Source organism: Nyctereutes procyonoides, unplaced genomic scaffold (genome assembly GCF_905146905.1).
Source record: "Nyctereutes procyonoides isolate TBG_1078 unplaced genomic scaffold, NYPRO_anot_genome, whole genome shotgun sequence".
Taxonomy (NCBI): Eukaryota; Metazoa; Chordata; class Mammalia; order Carnivora; family Canidae; genus Nyctereutes; species Nyctereutes procyonoides.
Window position 1 is genome coordinate 87,665,633 of NW_026575146.1, and position 15,949 is coordinate 87,681,581.

The 15,949-nt window shown below is 33.7% G+C and overlaps 1 protein-coding gene across 1 annotated transcript in view; it reads right to left on the reverse strand.

Moving 5' to 3' along the window:
- Window positions 1-15,949, reverse strand: part of URI1 (URI1 prefoldin like chaperone) — a 66,692-nt gene that overhangs the window by 37,509 nt on the left and 13,234 nt on the right. Inside the window, exon 2 of the mRNA XM_055310603.1 lies at window positions 6,103-6,137. Coding sequence (XP_055166578.1) covers window positions 6,103-6,137 — 35 coding nt within the window. The remainder of the gene's footprint in view (window positions 1-6,102; window positions 6,138-15,949) is intronic.

Consider the following 15,949-nt stretch of genomic DNA (forward strand, 5'->3'; position numbering starts at 1 on the left):
GGGAATGAAACAAAATGTTTTGAGAGGGAGAATTAGCTTGTTTTTAGAATTACGAGTAAATTTATCTTTTATTTATCTTTTATTTATCTTTATCTTTATTCTTTTTTATTTCAACCTTTCTATATGTAAGTATGTAGTCATTTTATACTCAGGATAAAAAATTAAAAACCTAATTCAGATTTTATTTTTAAAAATATCATCCTTAAAACATTCAACTTAATCTTTTTCTTTTGCAAATCAATTTGCTTTAAAACATCATCACATGCAAAAATTGCAAAACTAACTTCTCAAACCCATGTACTAAAATACCATGCCATTAGGAAAGAAAAAAAGAAAACTATGCAGGAACTTAAAGAATGACAGGGAATGGGATTTGTATATATGATTCCTCCCTCTTGCCCTTGTCCCTAGGGACACTTTCATAAATAAGTACAGAGATTCCATCAACAAAAACATATAAAACCTTCAGAAGGTTTGGAAGTTGCTCTCTACTCTACTGGGGGTAAGGGTGGGAGGGGCAAACAGAAGGTCCTATACAAAACAGTGACTAAAAACCGTGGTCAGTTAAATGGGGACTCTGAAAAACATGGTTTCCACATTTACCTACCACTGAAAAATGAAGTCATCACTGTGAATAATTTTAAGTTTTAAAGATATGCAAATCAATACTTCACAGATTATACATAATAAAATGAAACAAATTTTATGTAAGTAAATGAAGGCAAGCCAGGAAAGCACTGTTTCAGGTAATTCCTGAGAAATATACCATAAACTACAGCATTGTTATAATGAAATAGCTCGATGGTTTTGTGGGGCAGAGAATCCCTCAAAACATCAGATACAGATACACATATCCATCCATCCAACCACACTGACGAAGAACTGAAAGAATTCCAAACAAACATATCTTCATCTGTGTGTTTTGTTTTTTTTTTGAAACTACTTAGGTATGCTCTCTTGGTGATTTCCCATTATATACTTTGACTATAACCTATACTAGAAACTAATTATTCTTTTCCTCTAAACAGCATTGTCTATTTTTTCTTTGAAAAATAAAAATGCCAAGTATTTGCGTTAGAAGTCCTCTCTGAAAATTGTTGTGATGAGCACTGGGTTCTGTTTGTAAGTGCTGACTCACTACACTGTACATCCGAAACAAATATTACACTATATGTTAACTAACTAGAATTTAAATAAAAATTAAAAATAAATAAATACTCATGCCCAAGTGTTTCAGCATTTGTATGCCCAAATTTAAAGCTATTCTCTCCGGGACGCCTGGGTGGCTCCGCGGTTGAGCACGTGCCTTCCTTCGGCTCAGGGCGTGATCCCAGGGTCTCGGGATCGAGTCCCGCATCAGGCTCTCCGTGAGGTCCTGCTTCTCCCTCTGCCTGTGTCTCTGCTTCTCTCTGTGTGTGTCTCATGAATAAATAAAATATCAAAAAAAAATAAAGCTATTCTTTCCAAAATTAAATGTCTGAACAATATAAAACGCCTTTTTACTTTCACTTAAATCTACCTCAAGTAATTACATAGATATCTTTACTACTTAAAACTCTTTAAAGATAATCTGAAGGAAACAAGACAATGAAGATTTTATAATTCATATGCATACAGTTTATGATAACAACACCTAACAGAAATATGACGTGTATGTGCCATACACGTATTTCATTAGATTCTCACAAATCAACAGAAGTAATGTAACTTTCTTCTTGTGGGATATATTCAACAGAGTAAGTACCTGTGATGCATTAAAAATGGCCATAAATTCTTCATCACTCCTCCCACCAACTGGAGTCATTTCCCACTCTGCCCAATACAACGTGGCCTCGCTGCTTCCACTCTTGCTGCCCTGAGATCATCATGTAAAGTGAGCCGACAGAAGAGCACATGGAGAGAGAGGCCTAGCTACCAACCAGCACTGGCCACTAGATTGGGCATAAGGCCATTCTGGACAGCCCAGCTGCCCCAGCCACCAAAAAGCTGCAACCACACAAATGAGCCCAAACAAGAGTAGCAGAACAACACAGGTAAGTCAAGCCCTATAGGCACATCCACAAAATCATATACAAAAAAATGTTGTAGTTTTAAACCACTAAGTTTTGGAGTAATTTTATTAAGGAACAATTAATAATGGATGTAACAGCTTAGGAAGGATATATTTTGCGTTGTAAAACCATAGTCTTAGTAAGGTCGCCATTATTTATTTTTTAAAAATCCAGTACCAAAGTTTATTTGGTAACTCTAAACCTTAGACATTTGACACGAAATGAAATAAAGGATAAGAGTTAACTAATAACTGAGAACAATCTCCAAGGATGAATTAAATGAACAGCATACAGCCTGATTTCATTTTGGTCAGAAAGGGTGGGAGCACAACCTATAAAAATATATGGATGAATACACATGCACACACACATATACATACATATACACATACACATCCTTTAGGCAAACAATTTCTGGAAACATTTATAAAGGACTAGCAGAAAAGCACTTTACAATGATAACTGGGGATAAGTGTGGGAGAAAAACTACACTCCATTTATACCTTTTAGAAATTCCTAAATTTTGAACTATATAAATACACTGCCAAATTTTAAATTTTTTAGTATAATTTTTTTTAAAGTTTCAGGTCTTAAAGAATATATACTGAAATATTTCCACATGGAATATGTTATCAGGTGCACTTCAAAAGCACCGTAGGTGAGGCAAGGGGGTAGTGGGATAGGCTGTTGAAATGCACCAGCTCAGATGACACCACACACTGATAATTACTGAGACTGAGCGATGGGTACATGTGGATTCACAACACACTCAGCTTTCGTTTGAAATTCTTCATAACAAAAAGTCATCTGAAAACGTTAACGTAAAGCTTTAATAATACTGCTTAAAAAGCCATCTCTCCATCAGGATAAAAGAAGATAATGGCATGAATACAAAATATTCAGGAATATTTATAAAGCCTTGGTAAGTTTTTTTGTTTTCTTTATTCATAGGACAATTACAATTTTCAAAAAAAAAAAAATTCAGAGCTACTTTTAATATTTGTTGTCAGTCTGGGTATTCTATAGATATTATCTCAATCTTCAACTTCAGTAGTATCATCACAAGTTAAAAACTGAGAATCTTAGTAATTCTCCCAAGGTTACAGTTAGTAAATGACAGGATTCAAATGTAGGTCTGTGACTCTGAATCCCATGCTCTTTAGGGAAGAATTAAAAAGATAAAAAATTACAGATAATCTACAAACAGAATAATCAAGCCCTGGTGGATTAAACAGTTGGAAGTATATCCATATTTTAATAAGAAAATACTGTGTGGATATTATAATACCTTATTTTCTGAGTTAAGTAAAAAGGATTTTGAGAAAAAACAGGTTGTGTTAAATTTTTTTAATCTTCACTAAATTGAAAACCACTATTAGCTCTAAAAGTGTTGCACAAATTCTCAACTATTAGGCTCAAATCTCTCCTTATTATTCATTATTAACTAAACAAATATTATAAATGTTTCCCGTTCACCAAAGTTCTGGAATTGGAATTAATTTTCTGGAAGTCATTTTTTTGGCACAGATCCTGTTTGCCCCAGGCCATTTTTACTCCTACTTTTCTATAAATATTTTTGCTTCCTGCCTTACATTTTTTAAAAAATTTAATATCATTTTTGGAGCCTCCAATGTTCATTACTTGTCCCTTAAATAAAAGAATCTTTTAAAATTGCACAAACAAGTATAAACATCACTAGCATAAGAAAGCATCTTTTAAAAATCATATTTTGCATTTCTTTATTCTATTGATGTGTATCTCATGAAGAAGGCAGCTTAGCTATGTGAATTGTATTTTAGACTGGGCTAAAACCAGGGCTAAAGAAAACTGAAAAGCAACATGCTTTTAAAAGCAGCATGTAAGACACCCTTAAGAAGCATTCCAGCTTCTGTTCTTCCTTCCTAGCTCTCTGCAAATAGCACAAAATTATTGTGATTTCCCTGTTTAGTGTTCGACTATGAATTCCTCCATGGCAGGGTCGTTCAATTCCAAACAGCAACATAATACTGGCATATGGTAGGAACTCAATCACTGTTTGTAGAATTAACAGAATAAAAATATCACAAGAATTCCACAATGCTCCCAAATAGCTATTTCCTGGCTTTCAGAGGAATGGAGATACTTTGGTTTCAGTTTTTTAATATAATAAATTGGTGAGTTCACTGGCCATTTAGAGTCTAGCAATATCAGATCCTCATTAAAAACAAACAGAAAAGTCTGTTTCCTGAGCCCTAATAGAAACGATTCAGAGGAAAAGCAAGTTTTAACTGGAAAAATTATTTTAATTTTTGAATGTATAAATAAGGTACTATATTACTTTAAGATAGGTGTAGGTAAATATCTAAGCTTCTCTAGTTTGGAAAGCTTTGGAAAACTGGAAACTGAGATTGAGAGTCACATTAACCTGCTCTGAAATAAATGTCATATTTCTATTTGTCAGTGGTTACCAGGGCTTGGGCACAGCTATAGAATCTGCAAACTAAAATGTTATATATAATTATGTATCTTTGGTCGTCATTTACTCAAAGATTTATTAAGTGCCTATAATATGCCAAACACAGTAGGAGGTGCTGTGGATTAAAAAAAAAAAAATGAACACATGTCCCTCGGCCTTAAGGAATTTGCAGTCTCACAGGGAAAGAGTCTTGCAAAACAAACCAGAAGCAAGTTATTCACACATTTGCTTCAATTAGTATCTGTCCTTAGTGAATCCAACCTTTTACTGATTTCCTGAATTTCTTACCAAACCAATAGAGAGAAGTCCACATGAATAAAATTTCCCCTGAATTATTTGTAAAATAGATCACTTTGGCCAAATTAGTGGGAAACAGAGGGCTAAAGGGGAATGGTTAATTCTTTGGCCAAGTACTTGAATTTCAAGTTTCAACCTGGACTGAATATATAATGAAAAGCGAATGTCCATCATGGAAATGTTGACAGACTTACACCACCAGTAGATGCAACTACAACACTGCATTTATTGAAAATTAATGAAGTCCCTGAATTTTTATTTATAAAGTGGATATTATTAGTTTTAGATTATTTTCTGCAAGCCAATAGTCAGAATTTAATAAGATGATGTGTACAGATTGTACCGATTTTCACTCTTATCCACCGCTTGCAGCCTATGTGCATTTAAACCAAAAAACATTTGATATACACTAACTATAAATTATTTCCTTGGAGATCTCTCAGGCATGAAGAAAAAGCCTCTTAAAATAAATTTAAAATATTATATGCTTGATGGTGTATAACCAAAGGTTTAATCTCACCACTAAAGGGGCAGTTACCATGATTTTGCAATAACCCTGCAGACAATAATCAAGACAGCTCCTGTTGTTCTCTCAGTAAAATCTTCGTAAACACAGCATGGATATATTGTAATTTGATATCTGTAAGATCAACAGCTATACCTCATGACAACTCATAATATAAGATTTTATTCACCATTAAATTGAGCATTTTCCTCAGAAGACTTAGGAAAGTATGTTATTTACCAAGCACTGTCCTATTAACTAAAGATTAGCACATTAAAATAGATATGCTTCCTTTCTCTCTACACTCTGAAAAAAGTACAGTCCATAAGAAAGCTCAGAAATGTAGGCAATTAATTAGATTTTTCAAACTTCAGGGAAATGTAGATATTTCCATCAGTATTTTAAAACAACTGATTCCAAATTATTATTCTACTACAAATATACGAATATTCCCCAAATACAGCCCTCTGCAATTAACCAGGTTCAAAAACGTCTCAGTTGCCACCTTATAATGATATTAATATTATTCTAATTTGAAAAAAAGAAAAGAAAGGAAAAAAGAAGGCAATTAGAATAAACACAAATGGTGACACAATTTCAGGAAATCAGGGAACACGTAATTCAGTAAACGGTGAAGGACAATATAAATTAGTATCAAAAGCATTCAAAATGGAGATTACTAGAAGAATTCAATTACGGGTTACAAAAAAATAATAATAATATACTTTATTTAAATACAAATAGATGACCCCCATCAGTATTTCAGAAATAATATAAAACCATCTTTCACTCACCAATGCTGGATTTTCTCTTGGCAGTTAGTGACCACCTGTCATGAAAACAGATAACTACTCATGAAAAAACAGGGCTATACACAAAGCTACAAAATCAGTGTATCAGAAAACTAGAACAGTGGCTTTACAGATTTAATAGCATCTCAGTATACATTTTTATTTGTCAAATGCACAGAGATGTGACTGTTAGTTTTTAAGCAGCACACTTTATCATAACCCCCTAATGCAGGCTGATAACTGCAGAACAAATTACAGCCTTCCGATTCATACTTTGCTACAAAACCCGCTTCATGACTATTAGGTGACATATGATATAAGATAACTAGTATTTTGTACAATCTACAGACCTGCTTTCAATGTTACATATTTTGTAGAATACGCAAATGTTATAAATAACAAAAAACCAATGCAACATCAACATTTCATCACTAAAAAAAAAATGACAGTAGTAAAAATATTTTATTTTGTCAGTATATCTCCAAATGTTTTCACCTGTAATTTTTATTCTGACGCATTAAAAATGAGTTCAGTGATATTTTTCTACTAACATTTTCAAGAAGAAATACTTGGGATAAAGAGATGCTCTGAACAGCCCATTTGTTCCCTCAGTGAATTATGGTAAAATTTTAAGCACTTAATAGCCTTTTTAAACTATGTTTATAATACAGAAACAATAAAATTAAGTACAAAAGTTATTTGCTTCCCTTAAAGACAGTTCAGCAGATTCTCAAAATTGAGAGGAAGGGGAGGGAGAGAACAACACTAACCAATGAGGAACAGAGACACTTGAATGGCGATTTTAAAAATAACACTGTTTTCAAAGATTATGAATTGTTTTTAAATTGCCCACCAATAAAAATTTTAAACAAAAATCTCAAATACTACAACACCATTTGAGATACAGAGAAACTAAGGGATACAAGCCAAAATGCTCAATACAAGGCCATGTGAAAAAGACAGCAGCAGCATCTGGTTTGAAACACACTGCTTCAGTTCACCATTCTAAACACCAATATTGCCTCTTGTCTCTCTTGCTCAATGTTTCACCCCAAAATCACAAGACTTTGGGGGGGGGAGGGCTGTCACTAAATTCCTATTATAACATTTAATTCCTGAAATAAATGTCCTCCTTTGGTACATTTTAAATACTAAGGCAGCAATCCTGTATCAAAATACATGCTGTAATCAGATACCCAACCATACTACACATTAACTCAGCATAAAAAGTACGTTTTAGAATGAAGATCTCTCAGTAAGTATCAATCACATAGCAACACTTAATAACAGTGGTAATATATAATAGAGTACTGACTTTACATCTGGAAGAACCAGGCTAAAACTACATCAATCCATTTCACTGTTTCTGATTTGGCAGTAATTATAAAATAGACAAACAGAATTAAATGTAAATTGAAAAAGAAAAAAATCTTCATGAAATCCTTTTCATAAAGTTCCTCTTTAACAACCCCATTAAAAGATGAGACCCAAAAAACAGTCAGGATGCTTTCCAATCCCAATGCATGTGTTTCCAAGCATGAAGTGAGCCAAAAGCACAAAAAGAAAAGCCCTGCAAACCATAAGAGCAGAATGTTCATTAACCTCTACATGATAATCCTTTCGTAGCTGCATATTAACTAGTTACATATTCATAATCATTTACATTATTTAAAGGACCTTCGATGAAATTTTCTAAGCAATATCCATTAGTGACAGTGTTAAAGGTTATAGAAGATAGTCTACTTAATGTTTCCAGGAAGCCTTTTTAATTAGTAAATATGTAAATTTGGCACATATGCTTTTTATGTTTAAAAAACAAGTCCCTAGTAGAATGGCATGTGTTCTTACATCACCCCCCACGGTCTAGTCTCCACTTTGCTTTAGCTGCCTTTTCCCCACCCTACCATCCCCCTAACCCCCTTCCCTTTCCTAAAGTAGTCTCCCCAAGAACAGACATTAAAGGATAAAAAAACAAAAATCCATTTCACAATTTATAACAAATTTTCACCATCAAAATATTGTTTTACATTAAAGTCTTTATTAATTACATTCAGGATTCAGAACAACAGAGACTAAGGTGAAATCAAAGGTATAGGCTCTGTATTCTGAGCATCAGAAATAAAGGAAAAGGCGAGAGAGGCAGGTATGATAATACCTAGAACGGCTTTCTGATAGGACTACAGTTATCTTTGTTTACATGAGTTTTATAGCCCACTTACTTCCCAAAACCATTTAAACCCAAGCAGTTATACTGTTTATTTTGAAGGATCATTCTAGTTCTCTCGTCTTTTACAGCAAGTTATTCAAAAGAAAATATTAGTAAATTTCTACAACTTCAACTGTCAAGGAAAATTTTAGAAGAAAGAAAAATCTGATTATTTAAAGTGGAATCTGCATGGGTTAAAAAAAAGTATCTAATTTTCCTTCAGAAAATGGACTCAGATTAATTCCTTTAAGTATTAAATAAAATGAACCTGCTTCTGTAAGAAACTCTTGAAAAACAAAGCAAAACAACAAAAAGCATTTCATTACTTTGTTGTCCTTCACAGAAGCTTTTTAAAGTAAGATGGCTACCAAGCAACAGTAATAGTTTCTTAAGTTAAACCTGCCCAAACATGCAACTATTACTCCTGAAGAAAAAAAATCTTACTGACTCATTTTCATAAAAAGAATTGGTTAGTAGGCCTCAACTATTAAAATAATTGACCTAGTAAATTCTTTAATGTGACATAATCGCACTTAGAGCCAGAAACTTATAAATAAAATATGTGCTTAGGTAGTAGCACAGCACTAAGAGCACAGCAAAGAAAAAGGGCTATGAGTTGACTTAGCACTTTCTAAGATCCATTCTATCATTAGGAGTCTTTACCAACAACCCAGTAGTGAGAAAGTCCGTGGTGCACTTTGTAATTCAAAACTGCCTTACCCTAGGAGTAGGAACAATGGTATATGCCAAGACTTCATAAGATGAAAATCAAGCTACCACAGTTCACTAAGGTAGGTTATAACCTCTCCTTAAAGCAAAGAAACCCATGTTCAAAACCGAAGTATCTTATCCAGTATTATGCAACTCTGCCCAGGAACTGGTATGAAATCAAATCAGTTTTAGAACCAGGCCTATCTAACCTCAAAGCCCATACTCACTGGATTGGACTATCTCCAACCACCACGCATCTTACTGGGTAACAGAAGAAAAGCAGCTATTTGCATCTACGCTCTTTCTTTTGTAAAACACTGACTGCTGCTGCTACTTCTCCACTTCATCCACAAACCCACATGCACACATAAAGAAGATCTTACGAATGTCAGTAAAAGCAAATAAGCTTGAATTCACCAACTGTCTAATAAAAACCCTCATTTCTTCTGATGCCTCATACAGCTCTTAGGTCAAGTGACTATAAATAGATTTCCCAAGCCCCATATACTTCTACTTCTGTGCATTGAGGGGCAGGGGGAAGGAGAAAGGCTAGGCCTCTAATTACTATCACATCTCATCATATTTTTGAGGCAGTTGTTACTGAGTTAGAGGCCCAGGATGACAACGGTAGACAACAAGCCCAACAATCTCTTTTTCTTTATGTCAGTGTCTAGCTAACATGCATGCAAGTTCTGTTACGAAGGTTAAAGTAATACTTGATAAATTTTAAAGTCAATAAAATACATGGAACATGGAAATAACAATTCCTCTGCTGTTTTTCCTCAGAAGTAACTTTCTAAAAATTATTCTATAGAGGAAGAAATTAATGATTTACCTTGTCTAAGATCCCCATTATTTATTTCCATTTGTGCTATTTATTTTGGTAAGAGACCACAAGGGGGCATCCACCCGTGAGCCTTCCCTGTGCCACATTAAAATTAGACTGGAACAGAAAGCCTGCAAGGGTATGCGTGCATAAGTCTCGAATGATACTTCTCTCAAAAAAGCTCCACTTCACTTCTAAAACCCCCTTTCCCTCTATTTCGATTTCAAATTCTCCCTGTACGGGTTGATATACAGAATAATAATCTGAGGATTGTATTCATCAGAGCTGTCTAAATTTATACAATGTACCGCTCTTGTTAGACTGTCTTCAGACAGACCGTCCAATTTTGGGTTTTAAAGATGCTGCTGAATCAAAAGGAAAAAGTATCAGCGGTGGCTAAAACCAATGGATACTACACATGTACTGTTATCTGACAATTACTTAAAAGGTTGAAAATAATTTCTTCAAGGACATATTGTCAGTTAATTACATAGACATATAAACGTCATTAGCAAAGTATACAGAGAGTGTACTTCAACAAAACTAGTGAAATATTACAAGTCTTCTTAATAAGCTCTTTGTAAAGAAGGAATTGACTATAGGCTCTTAAAAACAGCAATAAATAGTAATAAACTGCAACAAAGTGAGTATTTCTACATAAAAACTTCAAATAAATTTACTTTCTAAATATGCTGAAAGTCAAAACTACCAAAACTGCTACCAAAAGTTTAACTCCAATTATATAGAGCCACTTGTTAATAACACTTAAATGTCCTTATTCAAAAATGTAGTTAGGATGGAATCAAAATGATCACCTTCATCCTTTTACATTTAGCCCAGTTTTCTCCTACACAGGCTTCTAATGCACTCTCACATTCGAACTCAGTCTCTTTATACACAAATACTAGATTACATCTAACATGCTTTGGTCCTGTACATCCCACCCCCTTCGTGGTTCCACCTACAAATTAGGGCTTTTTTTTTTCTTTCAGTTATTACTCATAATACAATGTATAAAGATACAGTTTTGTCACACTGGAAATATTAGAGACTGATAACATATGCATCCAGCAATATGTCTAAAAATGAAGACTCTGATGTTTGGAGGGTTCTGTTTTTAGGATTACTTGAATTGAGAATCCAGGAAACTCTAACTGTACTGGCTGAAAGCCTAATGAGTTATTATGGGCCATGTATACTTAATTCATCAATGTACTCACCTGCCATACGGTAAGCACGTATCAAGACCTTTTTAAAAAGTATAGGTCTACCATCACCTAGCCAAAAACCTCAGGAGTAGATATGTTTCTCAGTTTAGAACTTTCATAACAAAGTAATACAGTACACATAATATACATTATGAAAAGCCAACCCCCAATGAAACCCACTTTGAATCAAATACAGTAACACCGGCAACAAAACATATGAATATTCAAAGTAAGTGGAATAAGTGCCTCACTCAAATCAGCTCCAATCAGTTTGTCAACAAATGAATATGCCACATACTTAGGCATAACTTTGTTTTCGGTGCTTTTTAGACTTCTGAATTGCAGATTGGGGATTGTGACCTGTATTTCTGAATGTGAAATAATGCTTGAATTGCAGCTTGCATGCCTACTGTTTTACCAGAGATACCATTTTGTCTCCTTCTCTTGTATTTACATCACTGATCCATTTTGAATTAGTTTTGTATACTGACCATTGACTGCTGAGTTGGAGAAAATTGAGGATATTGTCATCTAAAGGTTCATAATCTGAGGCTTAATTTATATTATCATCTTTATCATCATTTCTGTCTAGTTGAGCTTCATTATAGGTCAACAGAAAATAACCAAATTAAAGCCCAGAGATCTGAAAAACAAAAGAACTGAAAATACAGAAAAGACCAATAAGAGACCTGTAAAACACTGTATAACTTAAAACCCAGAAAGAAAGAGCAAATGTGATAGAAGCAGTATTTGACCCTACCATGACAAGATTTTCTAAGGTATCAGCCAACATTTAAGAAGCTCCAAGAACCTCAAGCAAGAGAAAAAAAATTACATCAAGGAACAATATACTTACATGAATGAAAACACCCCCTAAGAGAGAAAATTCTCTAAGCAGCAAGAAGAAAGAGCAAGGAGGAAATACAATGCCTTCAAAGTAGCAACTAGAAGAGCTACAGCAAACTTCAACAAAAAATGATGGAAATCAGAAAGTAAGGTAAAATCTTAAAGTGCTGAAAAAATAACTGAAAATCTCTAATTTTGTAAAGCAAATAGATCCTCCAACGTGAAGGAAAAATAAAAACATTTCCACACAGAAAAGAATTCTTCAACAAATTTTCACTAAAAGAAATACTACAGGTAATCACAGGATGTGATGGAGCTGCTAGCTAACGCCAAGGTGATAATCATTCTGCAATATGTAAGCGTATCAGATCAATGTATTATTCACCTTAAGTTAATATAATGGAATATGTCAATCACATTTCAAAGAAGCTGGGGAAAAGTGCTACAGTGGCTATTTAGAGTAACAAAGGCAGAGAGAACTAAAGGGCAACTACACAGGTAACTTTAAAAAATAAAGGTAAATCAGTATTGATCACATGGAACAATTATATATAGTATTGTGCTTAAAATAGAATTAAAACGCATGAAAGCAATAATGCAAGTAGGATGAACAACAACAAATAGTCGTGATTTCTGGGAAAAATTACCCTAGTAAAAAAGGATAGTAGAAAGCTACAGCATAAAGTACACAGCATACCTAACACTAACATATATATTACTTATCACCACAGCTTAAAAAAAAAAAAAAAGTATAAATGAGCTCACAGAGAGGAGAAAATGCAGTATGACACATCTGATTAAATCAAAGGAAGGACCAAACAAATAAATAAAGCAGAGAAAAAAGAACATAAAAGTAGGTCAAACAGACCCACAAGGAGTTACCACTTCACACTCCTTAGGATGGCTCATAAGGAAGGAGGGAGGGGGAGGAAGGGGAGAGGAGAAAAGGGGAAAGGAAGGGGCAGAAGAGAGAAGAAGGAAGGGAAGAAGGAAGGGAAGGGAAGGGAAGGGAAGGAAGGGAAGGGAAGGGAAGGGAAGGGAAGGGAAGGGAAGGGAAGGGAAGGGAAGGGAAACAAGTGTTAGCAAGGATGCAGAAAAACTGAAAGTCTTGTGCACCAGCAGCGGGAATGTAAGATGGCACGGCCACCATGGAAAACACTAAGGTGGTTCCTAGAAATCAAACACAGGATTACATACGATCCAGCAATTCCTCTTCTGGTTATGGACCCAAAAGGGTTGAAAGCAAGGTCTCAAATATGTCTGTACACTCACAGCAGCATTATCCACAATAGACAAAAGGTGAAAGCTATTCTTTCATGTCCATCAATGAATGATTAACAAAATCCAATGTATACATACAATAGGGAATACTATTCAGCCTTTAAAAGTTAAGAAGTTCAGAAATTAAAAAAAAAAGTTTAGAAATATGCTATAATATGGGTAGACCTTAAAGACATTATGCTGAGTAAAATAATAGTCACGAAAGGGCAAATGCTGTAAGTTTCTACTTATGTGAGATCCTACAGTAGTCAAATTTATATAGACAAAATGTAAAATAGTAGTTGCCACCACATGGAGGAAGGCATAACAGGGAGTTATTTTCTAATGCAAAGTTTGTTTTACAACATAAAAAAAGTTCTGGAGATGAATGGTCAGAATGCTTGCAAAACAATCTAAATGTACATAATGTATCTGAAATGTACACTTACAATTATTCAAATGATTGTATGTTAGACATATTTTATTCCAATTTTAAAAAGAAAAGTCAAGTAGAAGGGTGACAGAATGAAACTAAATATTTCAGTAACCTCGTAATATAGAAATTGACTAAACAGCCTAAATAAAAGGGTATTCAGACTGAAGTTTTAAAACCACAACTATATGCTATTTATATATTTTTTTATTTTTATTTTTCAATTTTATTTATTCATGAGAGACACAGAGAGAAAGAGAGGCAGAGACAGGCAGAGGGAGAAGCAGGCTCCATGCAGGGAGCCCACCGTGGGACTCGATCCCGGGACCCCGGGGTCATGCCCTCAGCCAAAGGCGGCGCTAAACTGCTGAGCCACCGGGGCTGCCCTATATGCTATTTACAAACAGACATGCTAAACATTAACAGATTGAACTTAAAAGATATATTATGAAAAGAAACAAAACCAAAATAAGCTCATGTAATCATACTAATACTCAATGAAAAACTCGAAGACAAAAAGCATCAGGAGAGATATGAATATTTTAGAATGATAAAAATATCAACTCACCAGTAAGTTATAACAGTATTAAATTTGTGTGCACCAAACAACACAACCTTAAACAGTATAGAACAAAGGATGGATAAAACAGAGAAAAATATAAATTCACAACCCTAGTGGAAATTCTAATACACAACTAACTCTTTGCAACTGATAGAATTAGCAAATAAAAAACTCACCAAGGATATAAAATACTGAACACTACATGTAACCAACTTGAGCTAAGAAACATACAAAACTCAAAAACTGCAGAACTCACTTTCTTTCCAAGTAAATTATGGAACACGGACTAAAGCAGATCATATAGTGGGCCACAAGGTAAGTCCTAAATTTCAGTTTTGTAAGCTGTGTCTCTGACCAGAATAGAAGTAAATACACTGTCATACTCAATGTTAAGAAATTAACAGATTTCCAAATGGGCCAATGAACAAATCACAATAGAAATCAGAAAATATTTTAACTGGATGACAATGAAAATAATACACAAAATATGTATACGTATATATGAAATCATCACCTTAGGTAAATGGTATGAAAACTTAAAATTCAAAATGCATATATTACAATGAATAGCAAAAATCAGTGACTTGATTTCATCTCTACCAGCTATCATCTCAAAAAGCTAGAAAAAAAAAAATCATAACCAAAGGGAAATTTTTAAAAGGAAGATTAAAAACAAATAATGATAAAGGGACCCAACTTACTAAAGAAAAATGTCAAAAATTGCTCCTTAAAAGATTGATAAAACTGATAAACTCATAGAAAGACAAATCAAGGAATCAAGGAGAAAAACACATGCACACAAATTGCAAATAAAAGGAATTTTTAAAAGGATATCATTACCAAATCTGTAGATATTAAAAAGGGAATATTATGAATAACCCAAGGCCAATAAATATGAAAACGCAAAAAGAAAAATTCCCTGAAAACCCCATTTCTAAAACTGACACAATCAGAAATAGAAAATATGAATAGTCCTTTTACAAACAGAAATTAAGACCATATTTTAAAATATCAACAGGAAGACAATACTAGGTCTAGACAGCTTCACTGATAAATTATTTCAAACACTTAAATTACAAAACAATACCAGTAGTACACAAGTTTTTTTTATAAAGTGCACAAAAATGAGTTATTTTATAAGGCCAACATAACCCTGACACCAAAACCAAACATGATCATTACAAAAACAAAACGAAACAAAAACTACTACACACTAATATCCCTCATGAAACACAAGATGCCATAACAAAATAGGAAATTTGATCTGGCATTATATGAAAAGATAAACACATAACAAGGGGACTTTTTTCCAGAAATACAATGGTGTTTCAGTATTTTAAAAATGACATTAACTCAGTGCATTAACATTTCAACAAAGAAAAAGCAGGCAATAAAATTCAACATCTATTCATGATAAAATGACCAAACTAGGAACAAGAGAACATTTCCTTATTTTCATAAAGACTATCTACAAAAAAAAACCTAAAGCAAACATCATTTGTTTGATAAAATATTTAAAGCTGTTTCCCTGATATGCAGCACTAGATAAGGAAGCCTACTATCACTACTTTTATTCAACATTGTATTAAAGGTCATCCATCAATCAATAAGAAATAAAATAATAACTAGAAAGAATAAAACTATTATTCAGACAATAAGCCTGTATACATCTATACACAAACTATCAGAATATAGATGTAACAGTCAACATATAAAAATCAAGCATGTGACCACATATCAGCAAAAAACAAACAACAAATAAATTATAAAATGCAATTAAAAGTAACAAATATCAAGG